Source organism: Aspergillus alliaceus (assembly GCF_009176365.1).
Source record: "Aspergillus alliaceus strain CBS 536.65 unplaced genomic scaffold BDW43scaffold_13, whole genome shotgun sequence".
NCBI lineage: Eukaryota > Fungi > Ascomycota > Eurotiomycetes > Eurotiales > Aspergillaceae > Aspergillus > Aspergillus alliaceus.
The window spans coordinates 41407-54989 of NW_022474696.1; the positions used below are offsets into that span (position 1 = coordinate 41407).

The 13583-nt window shown below is 49.1% G+C and overlaps 4 protein-coding genes across 4 annotated transcripts; 3 read left to right on the top strand and 1 right to left on the bottom strand.

Moving 5' to 3' along the window:
* The first annotated feature begins 109 nt into the window (after positions 1-109).
* Positions 110-4905, top strand: hmg1 (HMG-CoA reductase). The gene is made up of 5 exons (XM_032041366.1): positions 110-487; positions 582-1159; positions 1224-1583; positions 1633-3965; positions 4028-4905. Exons 2-5 carry the CDS (start codon positions 818-820, stop codon positions 4365-4367), a joined length of 3375 nt encoding a protein of 1124 aa, XP_031901901.1. The 5' UTR covers positions 110-487; positions 582-817; the 3' UTR covers positions 4368-4905.
* Positions 4906-6116: 1211 nt separating this feature from the next.
* On the top strand, positions 6117-9281 carry BDW43DRAFT_38358 (putative cell polarity protein). The gene is made up of 2 exons (XM_032049984.1): positions 6117-8683; positions 8739-9281. The coding sequence occupies exons 1-2, from the start codon at positions 6287-6289 to the stop codon at positions 9138-9140; spliced, it is 2799 nt and encodes a 932-aa protein (XP_031901902.1). The 5' UTR covers positions 6117-6286; the 3' UTR covers positions 9141-9281.
* A 1158-nt stretch (positions 9282-10439) lies between these two features.
* cyp4 (peptidyl-prolyl cis-trans isomerase) lies at positions 10440-11318 on the top strand (the record flags this gene model as incomplete). The annotated part of the gene is made up of 4 exons (XM_032046705.1): positions 10440-10500; positions 10690-10859; positions 10966-11072; positions 11132-11318. 4 exons carry the CDS (start codon positions 10440-10442, stop codon positions 11316-11318), a joined length of 525 nt encoding a protein of 174 aa, XP_031901903.1.
* Positions 11319-11999: 681 nt separating this feature from the next.
* BDW43DRAFT_270780 (high-affinity Cu transporter CTR3) lies at positions 12000-13426 on the bottom strand. The gene is made up of 4 exons (XM_032041367.1): positions 13025-13426; positions 12890-12920; positions 12333-12807; positions 12000-12157 (listed from the first exon to the last, which is right to left on the bottom strand). The coding sequence occupies exons 1-4, from the start codon at positions 13160-13162 to the stop codon at positions 12121-12123; spliced, it is 681 nt and encodes a 226-aa protein (XP_031901904.1). The 5' UTR covers positions 13163-13426; the 3' UTR covers positions 12000-12120.
* Positions 13427-13583: the final 157 nt, after the last annotated feature.

The window sequence follows — 13583 nt, forward strand, 5'->3', positions numbered from 1 at the left end:
GTCACTAAAGTAGTTAGTCTGTATTCGGTGGGTTCCCGTGCTATATGATACCTACACTAAGAGGGAAATTTCTCTAGTCAGCTTTTCCGTCCGACCCTTGATGGACTTCTTTTATCTCTCCGTCATTTCCTCACTTTGGGTCCTCCTTTTTTTCTCTCTTTTCTTTTCTTTTGCTTCCCTCTCTTAGACTACTGGCCAACCTTCTTCAACAGGGGGAGAATCTCGCTGCCTACCTTGAGGATATTATATCCGCCCCGACTCCACTCTTATTGGCTGCCGACCCTGTGGCCTAGTTTTGCAACGGCGGCGAAAACCCCGGATTTACTTATTTCCATCGCGCGTTTTGTTGAAGCTCCCAACTTTCCACCTTCAGGGGGCCCAGTCAAGAAAGAATTCCCCAGCCGGGAATAGGAATTGCTACGTGATACTCTCCTTATCATAAAGAGCATTTCACATCGGACGGGGCTCTCTCTCCATTTCCCATTAGGTATGTTGTCGCTGGCGTGATCCAGCGGGCCCTTTCCCTTCCCCAAAAAAAAGTTGTACGGAACTGACCGCTGCCTATCCTTTTTCCCCCTTAGAGCCCCAACAAACACGCTACGGAACCCCCTTTCCTTTTATTTATTGTTTTTGGCTCCATGCCATTGTCGCACACTTGTGGAGAAGTATTTCATCACGGGGTCCAACTTGTCTAAACCAGTCTAGAGTGTAGCCTGTGTGAGACAAGTCGGGCGATCTAACCTGCAGGATTTCTTTCCCTGCGAACCTGCAAGACTTCTCTCAGGACGAGGTTTTCACCGCCTCTCTGTCACCTAAGATGGCGGCAACTTTAGTCCCTCGAAAGTGGCGCGCAACAAATGTCGATGGTGACACCGAGCCGAGCTGGTTAAAGCGTCAGGTCACCAGTGGCTTGCAATCCATATCCCGTCGGGCATGTGCTCATCCGATCCACACGATCGTGGTAGTTGCTTTGCTAGCCAGTACAACCTACGTCGGCCTGATCGAGGGGAGCATATTTGACAGCATTAGGAACCCCAAGAATGTCGCTGGTCAAGTGGACGTGGACACCCTCCTCCAGGGTGGCAGGAATCTTCGGTTAGGGGAGAGTACATCCTGGAAATGGCAGGTCGAGGATGCTATGACACCCGTGGATAACGAGGTGAGACTCCCAGTTTCTGTTACCGTCAACGCGTGTACACCAATTCTCATCGTGTCTGGATTAGGCTACTCAGCATCTCGCATTGGCCACCTTTGTCTTCCCGGATTCTACCAGAGCTGACGCTACTGCTCCCATTGCCGACGAAGTACCAGTCCCTGCCAACGCTTCTGCACAGCCGGTTCCTCACACTCCGAATTTATTCTCCCCGTTTTCCCATGATTCGTCTCTGGCTTTCACTCTGCCATATGCCCACGTTTCTCCGTTCCTGAAAGCGGTACAGGAGATCCCTGATCCCTCGGCCGACGAAGATGTCGACGAGCAGAAGAAATGGATTATGCGGGCGGCTCGTGGACCTGCCAGTGGTCCCCGAACAGTGAAAATCTGGTTTACGGATGCTTGGAGTTCTTTCGTAGACTTGATCAAGGTATGGCGACTTGACCCTGAAAGCACGTGTTGTGGCTAACATTTAGCAGCACGCTGAAACAATTGACATTGTGATTATGACTCTGGGCTACTTGTCAATGCACTTGAGCTTTGTCTCTCTCTTCTTCTCCATGAGACGCTTGGGCTCAAAGTTTTGGCTTGCGGGCACAGTTCTTCTAGCGGGCGCTTTTGCATTCCTGTTTGGTCTTCTCGTCACGACTAAACTTGGTGTTCCAATCAACGTGCTCCTCTTGTCAGAAGGTCTTCCATTTCTCGTCGTCACAATCGGGTTTGAGAAGCCGATCATCCTCACTCGGGCCGTGCTTAACGCTTCGGCTGACAACAAGCGCCGAGGCGGTGCTGCGACTTCTGACCAACCCGCGGCGAGCACTGCGAAGTCTATCCAAGACTCTATCCAAATTGCTATCAGAGAACGGGGAGCTGAGATTGTCCGGGATTACTGTATCGAGATTGCTATCCTCGTTGCTGGTGCAGCTTCAGGAGTGCAAGGTGGCTTAAGACAGTTCTGCTTCTTGGCTGCTTGGATCTTGTTCTTCGACTGCCTCCTGCTTTTCACTTTCTACACGACTATTCTTTGCATCAAACTTGAAATCACTCGAATCAAGCGTCATGTCGCGCTCCGCAAAGCTTTGGAAGAGGATGGACTCACTCACCGCGTCGCTGAAAACGTGGCCTCAAACAGTGACTGGCCTCAGGGTGGCGCGGAAAGCAGTGAGACTAACATCTTTGGGAGAAAAATCAAGTCCAGCAACGTGCGTCGGTTTAAGATTCTCATGGTCGGAGGCTTTGTTCTGGTAAATGTGGTTAATTTGTCTGCCATCCCTTTCCGAAATTCCGCTTTGGGTTCTGTTCCATTGCTCTCTCGCGTATCCAACGTGCTAGCGCCGACCCCGATTGACCCTTTCAAGGTCGCAGAAAATGGCCTGGATTCTATCTATGTGACTGCGAAGAGTCAGATGACGGAAACTATTGTGACTGTGATCCCACCAATCAAATACAAGCTAGAGTATCCTTCCGTGCACTATGCTGCGGGAGACGATAGCCAGTCCTTCGACATTGAATACACTGACCAGTTCTTGGATGCTGTGGGTGGACGAGTGATTGAAAGTCTTCTCAAGAGCATTGAAGACCCAGTCATCAGCAAGTGGATTATCGCTGCTCTCACCTTGAGCATCATTTTGAACGGCTACCTTTTCAACGCAGCACGGTGGAGCTTCAAGGAACCCGAGGCTCCCCCTGCACCCAAGGTTGTCGAACCGAAGGTTTACCCCAAAGTAAACTTGAACGAAGGCCCTAAGAGGAGTGCCGAGGAATGCGAAGCAATCCTGAAGGAAAAGCGAGCTTCTTACTTGTCGGACGAGGAACTCGTTGAGCTTTCTTTGCGAGGAAAGCTCCCGGGGTATGCTCTGGAGAAAACCATGGAAAATGAGGATCTTATGAGCCGCGTCGATGCCTTCACGAGGGCAGTCAAGATTAGAAGGGCTGTAGTATCTAGGACTAAGAGTACGACTGCTATTACAAGTGGACTGGAGAACTCGAAGCTCCCCTACAAGGACTACAACTACACATTAGTTCATGGGGCATGCTGTGAGAATGTTATCGGTTACTTGCCTCTGCCCCTTGGAGTTGCTGGCCCTCTTACTATCGACGGTCAAAGCTACTTCATTCCCATGGCTACCACTGAAGGTGTCTTGGTAGCAAGCACCAACCGGGGTGCCAAGGCTATTAATGCAGGTGGTGGAGCAGTGACTGTTCTTACCGGTGATGGCATGACTCGTGGTCCATGTGTCGGTTTTCCCACTCTGGCACGTGCAGCAGCAGCAAAAGTTTGGATTGACTCTGAGGAAGGTCAAAGCATCATGAAAGCCGCGTTCAACTCTACCAGCCGCTTTGCCCGTCTTCAGACTATGAAGACTGCCCTTGCAGGTACTTATCTGTACATCCGTTTCAAGACTACGACCGGTGATGCTATGGGTATGAATATGATCTCCAAGGGTGTTGAGAAGGCACTTCATACTATGTCGACTGAATGTGGTTTTAATGATATGGCAACTATCTCCATCTCTGGAAATTTCTGCGCCGACAAGAAGTCCGCTGCCCTTAACTGGATTGACGGCCGTGGAAAATCGGTTGTGGCAGAGGCCATTATCCCCGGTGACGTCGTCAAAAGTGTGCTCAAAAGCAACGTCGACGCTCTGGTTGAATTGAACACCAGTAAAAACCTGATTGGAAGTGCCATGGCTGGAAGCTTGGGTGGGTTTAACGCCCACGCGTCGAACATTGTCACTGCCATTTTCTTGGCGACAGGCCAGGACCCTGCACAGAACGTGGAGAGTAGTAGTTGTATCACCACTATGAGGAAGTAAGTCACTCACTTGTAGTAATCCAAGGTTTATGCCAGTGTACTAACAGTTACGCTTTTAGTCTTAACGGCAGCCTTCAGATTGCCGTGTCAATGCCTTCAATTGAGGTTGGAACTATCGGTGGTGGTACGATTCTTGAAGCTCAGGGTGCCATGCTTGATCTGCTTGGTGTACGCGGCTCTCACCCCACCAATCCTGGTGACAATGCCCGTCAACTAGCACGTATTGTTGCTGCCGCTGTTCTTGCAGGCGAACTGAGCTTGTGCTCCGCACTTGCTGCCGGCCATCTTGTCCGTGCGCATATGGCACACAACCGTAGTGCCGTTCCTACACGGTCATCAACTCCCGTCTCAGCGGCAGTTGGGGCTGCTCGGGGACTGACCATGACCAGATCGAAATGAATCAGGGTCTAGGTGGCCACTGATGTCTTCCGCTGCCTCATGATATACTCACGCCAATACCGCTGCTATGTAGCAGACCCTCTTCCTGGCTCTCCTCCCCCATTCCTTGTATATTCAATGATACCCTATGGTTCTTGGTCAATGACCTTTGTGGAGGGTCCCACATCCTATGACTCTTTGGAGGCTTTTATATGCCTTTGTTTTTTGGGATTTACCGTTGCTCACCTTGTGACGACAAATAAGTGGAGTATGGAATTACAATCGTCTTTTTTTCTCGGCGCGGAGAGGAAATGGATACGATAGAAAAGATGACTTGAATGCAATAACCGAAAGGAAAACGAATTGAGTAAAGGAGGAATAAGCCAACCAGGCATGTTAAATGGAAAGGCTAAACGATATCTCTTGGATGGATGTATATTGAAATAGAAACAAAGAACCTTGTCATCGGGGAATACAATTGTTAATCATGGAATATTCATGCCACGTATATATCTATTTGACCTCTGGGTTCTACACCTGAAAGAATGAATGAACGAATCCCTTACCTAGGAAGAAATCGAACTGTATGTACCTCTGTCCTGTATTGCTCAGTACCTATTAGTACTCTCGCATACTAACATACTAACGGAGTACGGGACTAATACCTTATTAGTTGGTCGGAACAGAGTTTGGGGCCAAAGGCGCGGTCTGGACTCCCGCCTTAGGCTCCAACTAATGGCCCTTGAACGATCAATTTCCAGCGCCTCCTGGATTCAACAACCATGTGGATTAGCTACTCGAGCCCCGAGGTGTAATCATATTAGGAGACTACGTAATGAGCTGGATGTCTAGCAAATCGCTGGATAAAATTAACATATTATGATTATTATTAACCATCGGAAAATTTTCTTTGTTATTTCGGGAAAAGTGATGGGAGCACCGCCACAGCGGCGCTAATTTAGCACGTACGTAGTTTTTGATCTGTTCCAGCGGACATCGTAGGTACTGTTTTTATGTGGACAGGTCAGTATTGTCTAATTCTGTATGTACGGTACGTATCGATCTTGTCTAACATGATACATATGTATTGTACCTGACTACTGTACCTATGTAAGGCTTATCTTCTAAGCAGGGATGCTTATGGAGCAGGGGGTTTAAAACATCTCACTACCGGGTACTAGTCCTGTATTCTGTAGATGATTATAATCGGATGGAAGTTCTTGATCGGGCTCTTCTGTTCCTCCTTAGGCCATGAAATATACTACTACGGAGTACAGCCATGAGCATAATGCGTTCCTAAAGCACCGACCGCCGTTGCCACAATACCGATACAAGTAGGTAAGCTCGCATACACGCCGTGCCGCATAGTACTCTCTCTCCTTTTGTAATTGGGGTCTGGTCTGGGTCTGTCTGTCTGTCTCACGCTCGCTGTCTCGTTCTCTCCCTTCTTCCGCCCGTCCCCCAGTCCCCATCAATCCTCCACTCCTTTAGACTTCGGGACGCTGGACTCTGCTCCTGTGGCTGTTGTTGACTTGGCTGCATTCGTGCCATTAACCTTGTCCCTGTTTTTTTTTTTTTTTTTGTGTTCCCTCCGCGCATGTGTGTGCTCTAGTTATCAATTATTCTCCTGTTAATCTCTTCTGCCTCCGCACTGTCGTTATCTTTTATTATCGCATTATCCATCGGTTTTTACATTGTCGAAGCCATTTGTTGCTATTTCTCCGGACAGTCTCACGAATCAACCCGGACCGTGCTTTATCGTCAGCCACAGTTAGAATTATTTTTATACCCGTCCTTTCGGCTCTCAAATCGCCCTCTTCTGATCGCAAATTCCCCAAATCTCGAATGAATAGCTGCAAGTTCAACATACTGAGGAGGTCAACGGTTAGCCTGTGCGAGCGGTTACAGGAGCCACGCGACTGCCGTCATTTCGACCCCCTATGAATGGTCACTCAGGGACTATGTCTCCTGTCTCAGTGGACGGCAGTGACTGGTCTGGAATTAATCAGTACCAGAAGTCGGAAGGGCCATTTTCCCCAACCTTATCGAGTCGCAGCAATCTAGCCACACCGCCGACCTCGGGTACTGCCAATGGGCCTAATGGCGCTGGTATACAGAATGGGAGTTTGTCTGGTCGCATGAGCGACGCAGGAAATCCGCCTTCGCCGACCTCAACGGCAGCGCGATCGAGTGACGGTACACTGTCGGACCAACGTAGTAAGCGATACCGTCAGATGGAAGAGGTCCTAGGGAAGCATTACTCTGTCCTGAGAAGGTTTCTCAACGCGTCTTATCGAGAGGACCGAAATAGCAGACCAAGCAAAGCCAGGGACAAGTTACTCAGACTATCTGCGACTCAGTTCCATGAACTCAGTACTGACGTATACGACGAACTACTCCGACGGCAACAAGCCACGCCTCCCCCCGGCCGGCCCCCTCGTCCCGATATCCCCCCATTCCTGCCGCCGCGACAAGACTTCCATGAAAAGCGCAACCAGGCTCGCCAAAAACTTGCGTCGCTCCAGCATACCCGTTTTCGAGATCTGGCCACGGATGTCTACACTGAGCTGGAGCGACGGTTTCCACATTTTCCGGAGAAAGAATCTCGCAGAGCGAGCCCGGCTCCTAGCTTCCGTGGTCGTCCATCGAATGGCTACCCTTCGCCCAATGGATATGGTCCCGGGGGATACCCCCCTCCGCCTCGCTCACAGTCTCGCGGCCCACCGTCGCGGATGGGTTATCCATCTGGAGGACCACCCGGCAGCCCGATGAGTGGTGTATTTCCTCCCCGGCAAGGGTCTTTAGGTGGTCCGCCGTCTATCAATGGGGACCATGGCCCCATGGCCAAGTCGTTTCAGAGCAACACAATTGTCCCCAACAAGAGTACTATGGTGGAGGACGATGACGACATGGTTGGGGTAGACGATGACTACGATGCGCGAAGTGATGCTTTTGCCTTGGACGCGGTTTTGCAAAGCAGGCGAGGAACCACAACGACCCTGGGAGAGGGCGATCGGAAGCTATTGGCGGACACTCAGTCTCAGGTGTCGGCGCTGCAAGAAAAAGTAAACAAGCTCGAAGAGTTACTAAAATCAAAGGACGAAGAGCTCTCTAAGCTTCAAGGCGAGCAAACAAAGGTGGATGAGCTAGAGGGTCTACTGAAGGCCAAAGATGAGGAGCTCTTTAAATATAAGGAAGGGCACCACAACACCCAAGTGGATACCTCGGAGCGTCAAGAATGGGAGGATCTCAAGCTCGACCTGGAAGCCAAGGTTTCTAAAGCGGAAGAGTTAAACAGCTCTCTGCAGTCCGAGCTGGATAAAGTTCGGACAGAGCACAATGCCATGGAGAAGGAGCTCCGAAGCCAAATTGATGAGGCATCACGGGAGGGTGGTGGGGATGCTGAACTGCAAGCGCGGTTCGCTGACCTTGAGGTTAAGCACAAGGGTTTGCAGGCCGAACTTCAAGTACAACAGAAAGTAACGGAAGAAGTAAGACGAGAAGCAGCTGGGTTCCTTATGGAGATGAAGGCCTTATCAGAACAGAGCCACTCTAGATGGGAACATGAAGAGCGGCTGTCTGGCGAAGTTCATAGACTGGAAGAGGAAATAAAGCAGTGGAAGAGTCGATATGCCAAGGCGAAGACCCAGTTACGACACCTCCGAGCATCCTCGACGGGCATAGAACTCCGCTCCGATGTCAACGCGATCGCAAAGGATAACGCATTCCTGGAAGAAAATGGTCTTATCAAGGATGTACATGTGACAAAGTTCCAGATTTCCATTGATGAATTGCTTCGAATTGCTCGTTTCGACGACTACAATTTGGTGATGCAGCAAATTAAAGCAGTTGTCATCTCTGTCCGGCATGTCCTGCAGGACGTTGAAGTGGCTCCAGATGGCGAAGAAAGTGTGTCTACACCACGCACTAAGGCCACTCGCAAAGTCTCCGCAACAGCGAACAATTTGATAACTGCGTCCAAGAACTTTGCTAGCTCATGCGGTCTGTCTCCAGTCTCTCTTCTAGATGCTGCTGCGTCGCATCTGTCAACTGCTGTTGTTGAGCTCATCCGCCTTGTCAAGATCCGACCCTCGCCAGCAGGTGATCTTAACGAGGATGATGAGGATCAGCTGGCTCAGATGAAATCACCCGATTACTTTAGTGTTGCGCCAAGTCAGGGCAGGTTCAGCAACAATGGATCTATCTACAGTGCTATGAGTCCTCCGTCTAGCCACTCGCGTAACGCTACAGAATCTCATACTCTTAACGGAATGGCAGCAGGTACCAAGATTAACTACCCCGGACCGTCTGGAGACCATGAGCTTCAGGAACTCAAGGTTAGCATACCTCTTATTGCCTCGTTCACCGTGTGGTGCCTAACGTCCTTTGCAGCTCTACGTAGAAGACCAAACAGAGGGCCTGGTTCAATCAATTCAAGCTCTTGTTGCCAGCATCCGCGCCGAAGATGGCCTGACGACTATACGCACCCATGTTTCTGCTATTTCCTCTATTGTTACCAACGTCTCGTCGTCCACGGAGCATTTCATTCATAAACCGGAGGTTAACCCGGTGATTCAACAACGCGCTGGGCCAATCATTGAGAAACTCGATCAACATAGGGGCCGTTTGATGGGAACAGCAGCTGAAGGAGAGGGAGCTTCCAGCGCCGAGCAGGTTCGGGACGTTACCAACAAACTTCCCCCTATAGCTTTCGAGATTGCCAGAGAGACAAAGGAGTTGGTTCAACGATTAGATCCAGTGGATCAAGAAGAATCTGACGATGACTTCCGCTAGTCGTGCAGCCTTTATCTTAGGTCTTGCGAGGATTGCCTTAGCACTTCCGTCTTCTAACTGAATACTTGCGTGCGTTTCTTTACCCCTTCTATTTATAATTTTCATTTCATCTGCGGCCGTTTAATCGTGCTGCGCACATTATTTTGATTTGACAGAACCGACATGACTGCTGTGTTAGCAGCTTCTTTCTTGCAGTTATCATGCATGACAACGACCAACCATGTGAGATGAGTGTTGAATTGGGTGGTACTTATGACCTTCTTTCTAATCCTCTAATGCTATATGGTATTGTACTTTACTGATTTGTTTATTATGTTTATTATGTTTATTATTATTATTATTATTTTGTTTCTCTTTCTTTTTTCTTTTTTATTCTCCCCCCTTTTTATTGATCATTTACCATTCTGTTCTTCTCTGCGTCACTATTTCTCAATTAGCGCTTTGTCTTCTTCAATATCTCCTGTTTTTCGCTCTTCCTTGTTTCTTTGATTTCCCCCAGACCACGTACGTGTTATCTTGGGGACATCAATAGTCGCCGTCTAGTTTCCTTTTCGTCGTGAACCGTTGGCCTTATAAACCCACTGGGTGGAATAGATCTTAGTATGTTGATGGTGTCCGTTAGTGTATTGCAATTTCTCCATAAGTTCCAGTGACTGGAGCACGTGATCATAATTGTCCTCATCCTAAGTAAGAACCAAAATTAATAGCTCCCCGGCCCAGATTTTTCCGCCGGGGTCTTGGAAGTTCTCGAAGCCTGTCGACGTGGATTATATAATCCCTAGCTTTGGAGCTTTCTTCTCTTGGTTATTTTTCCTTTTGTCTGGTTCCATCGCTTTCTACGCAACAGCTCACCACCGCAACTTTGGTTAATTAACCGCAATTGTTCTTTCATATTTATAATAAGATAAACTGTAAGTACTCTGTACGCGCCATAGTGTTTCCGGTGAGGTGAATTGGCCTTGCCATTGGGTCGGGGAAAGAACGAAGGCCTTTGCTATCCTCCCTAGCCCAAGGCTAAGGGGGACAAGTTTCAACCAACCATATGGCGGCCTGAGGCCACCACCGGGAACCAACCACAAAATTTGCACGGTTGGCGCGTGTCGGCTAACGGAGGTGATTTCGCCCCGCAGTGCAAGTTGCCCGTTTTGTCCCGCTTGTGCCCCTCCAGCAACAATGTTCTCCCGAAGCCTGAGGTCAACAACAACCCCACTTTGCTCATCCTTCGCTTCTCGTCCTCTCTTCAATTGCAATCAGTCTTCTTTCCTCTCTCTTCGTCAGTTCCATCAAACAACCGCAGCCATGTCCGGAAACACCAAGGCCTTCTTTGACATTGAGTACGCCCCTGTGGGCACCAGTGCCCGTAAGTCTTCACCATTCCCTTTTTTCATTGCTGTTGTGGTGCCCTGTGGGAGAGGCGATTTTTACCCCTCTTTCGTATGGGAACAGGATAGGTCTGTCTCAAAAAGACCGGTCTATCTATCCTCAATTCCCTTTTTCTGCCATCAATCACTGTTTCGCTTGTGCTGACAATGGCTCTCGCTGTCTATAGCCAAGACCGCTCGTGTCGTCTTCAACCTCTTCGAGCAGGATGTCCCCAAGACCGCTCGCAACTTCCGTGAGCTCTGCAAGGCTCCCCAGGGCCAGGGTTACAAGGGCTCCAGCTTCCACCGTATCATCCCTCAGTTCATGCTTCAGGGTGGTGACTTCACCCGTGGCAATGTAAGTTCACTAGTTTTCTTCCCTCTTTTTTTCCCTCTGCCAACTTTTTTTTTGGCGGCCCATTCCGCTCTAGTCTGACATGAATGCTAATCAACTGTTTGTAAAGGGCACTGGTGGTCGCTCCATCTACGGTGAGAAGTTCGCCGATGAGAACTTCATCTACAAGCACAACAAGCCCGGTCTTCTCTCCATGGCCAACGCTGGTCCCAACACGTAAGTCTTCTGTAGCCCATGTTTATCAGTCTTCCGATAGTTACTAACCCCCGGTCTAGCAACGGCTCCCAGTTCTTCATCACCACCGTTGTGACTTCTTGGCTCGATGGCAAGCACGTCGTCTTCGGCGAGGTTGCTGATGCTGATTCCATGAAGGTTGTCAAGGAGATTGAGGCCCTTGGCAGCAGCTCTGGTGCTGTCCGCTCCAACGTGAAGCCCACCATTGTTAACGCCGGTGAGCTCTAAATGCGTCAAGAGGACAATAAGAAAGCCAATTTGTGAAAGGAAAAATGCTGCCCTCGACAACTTGACTTTGCGGGGAGGATGGAAAACGGCCTGTGGCTTTTTCCCTTCCCTGAGGCGAGTTTTGGGGTAACGGTGGTCTCCTGTTTTCCTTGCGTGGTGTAATTTAGAGTGCCTATCGACATATTGCCAACCTCCGTCTTATGTCTCTAATCCATCCCACACGCTCTCTCTCACTTCGTCAAATTAGAGAGATGTGGTTCGTAATTGTGTAGGAGCATCAGTCTCAATCTAGTTGCCTGAATAGTGTATTGTAACGGAACCCCGCTCGGCACAGTGGGGTTATGATTTAACATATCCCTCAGCCCTAAGTTTTGCATTCAATGAACAGACCCCAACTACTGACTATAGCCAGTCCTATAACCCCCCTCCCAGGCCATAGTAATGCAGATGCTGCTACATATACACTTAAATAGAATGACAACAAAGCAAGTAAACAAATAATACACATACGTACATACATACAACATCACACAGTCCGATTCCAGAGACCCAACACCTCTCAGATCAAATTACAGTATAATACCCTAGAGAACCCAGAAAATAAGGTACAAACTGCCCCTAGGTAAAGTACCACGCTTACCTTGCACAAAACAAGAATATATTTATAGTACGAACTTCCATATTATTTTAACATCAATATATACCATCCGCGGAGCTATGCAAACTAAGTACAAGAAAACATAACCACACCCAAACTCCCTGCCATATCATAAGTCCTAGTACAAGAGTCTTGGTCTATCTATCATCCACAGCATTTCGTCACACTCGTGGCATCATTTCTGGTTAGCGTTCTTGGTTAGCTAATTCGGTCCTCAAGGTAATCGCGAAGAACGAAGGGAAAAAAGGGGGGAAGGGGTGTGCGAGGGTAATCAGTCAATGAATGAGTGAATCCAACCATCCATCAATCATGAAAGTGAAAGACAAAGCGAGAGAAAATTAGAGAGAGAGACATACTCCTTCCCCAACTGCAACGGCTCCCAACTAAAAATGAACGAGCCCAAGAACGCCCCGATAAAGATACAAATAATGATGTACCCATTGAAATACATGGCCAGCAACATGATGAAATAGGCGACAGCGAACTGAACCATGTGCATCAGGGCGCGAACGAGCTGTTCGACGAGCGTAGGCCGGACGGGGAAACCCGCCGAGGGACAATTCGGTGCTCTAATACCCGTAGTGACTGGGACTGGGGTTGCAGACGAGGATGCCTTTGGCGTGTCTTCTTCGCCGGGGGTGGAGGTTTGAGAAGAGGACAATGGCATGTTGAGGTACTGGGCTCTGAGACGGGCTCGTCGGAGGATGAAGGCGTCGTATTCGCGGCCGACGCGGCGGAGGAATTCGAGACTGATTACTAGCAGGATGACGCCTATGCAAGAGCCAGCGAACATGCCGTTGGAGGTGATGTGCCATTGTTTGGAGAGGAAGCCTGGGTTTGGGTTTGGGTTAGTTGGTTGGGATGTTTGGTGGATAGTTAGGGCTTGGTTCTTTGGGAGATGGAGTGGGCGTACAGGCGTCTTTGACGGTCCAGTTCCATAACATCTGAGGTTTCTTTGTTAGTTTTAAGGTTGTTCTTCTTGTGCTATTTGGGATTGATGGGATCTGAGGTAGGCTTAGGGGGTGGAATTGAGGAGCTTGTAACGTACGGAGATCTTGCAGCTGTTGCCACCGTGCATGCCGCCCATGTCCATTGAGTGTGAGGCGGTGCTGGAGCTCATGGCTCCTGTGGATGTTGCTGTAGGCATGGACATATCCATGCCCATCATGTCGCCGTGGGCTACCATGTTGGCGTACAAGGTGTCTGTGTCAGGGAATAAAAGTAAGAGAGATCAGTGTAGTGAAACGAGATAGACTGAAGTCAGATCAGTCACGTCGCTGGCCGTAGTTAATTACTAGCTATAGATAGCAGCACTGAACAAACGAGACTCGAGGGATTGAAATGTGGGAAGAAAATGAAGGAAGAGAAAGGAAAAGGTTCTTTTATCATGCTACAAAAGGTAGGATCATATTATCATAGAGCGCATGATTTTCTTTCAGCAGGATCCGCCATGTTACAGGATGTTTTCTTATTTCCTGCTCGAATGGCCTCATTGAAGCCTTTAGAGTAAACATCGCATCTTCTATCCCAGCGCGGGCCAATCAGCGGCCCCTGCTGCGCGCGGAATTGAGCAGATTTCCTGATGCTAAGCGTTTTAGTAGTTTTTC

Coding starts and splice junctions, on each gene's coding strand:
- hmg1 (XM_032041366.1), top strand. CDS start 818: ATGGCGGCAACTTTAGTCCCTCGAAAGTGGCGCGCAACAAATGTCGAT. Junction 1,584..1,632: donor CTTTCGTAGACTTGATCAAG/GTATGGCGACTT, acceptor AACATTTAGCAG/CACGCTGAAACAATTGACAT. Junction 3,966..4,027: donor TGTATCACCACTATGAGGAA/GTAAGTCACTCA, acceptor TTACGCTTTTAG/TCTTAACGGCAGCCTTCAGA.
- BDW43DRAFT_38358 (XM_032049984.1), top strand. CDS start 6,287: ATGAATGGTCACTCAGGGACTATGTCTCCTGTCTCAGTGGACGGCAGT. Junction 8,684..8,738: donor ATGAGCTTCAGGAACTCAAG/GTTAGCATACCT, acceptor CGTCCTTTGCAG/CTCTACGTAGAAGACCAAAC.
- BDW43DRAFT_270780 (XM_032041367.1), bottom strand. CDS start 13,162: ATGGTAGCCCACGGCGACATGATGGGCATGGATATGTCCATGCCTACA. Junction 12,921..13,024: donor GCAACAGCTGCAAGATCTCC/GTACGTTACAAG, acceptor AAGAAACCTCAG/ATGTTATGGAACTGGACCGT. Junction 12,808..12,889: donor CTGGACCGTCAAAGACGCCT/GTACGCCCACTC, acceptor ACCCAAACCCAG/GCTTCCTCTCCAAACAATGG.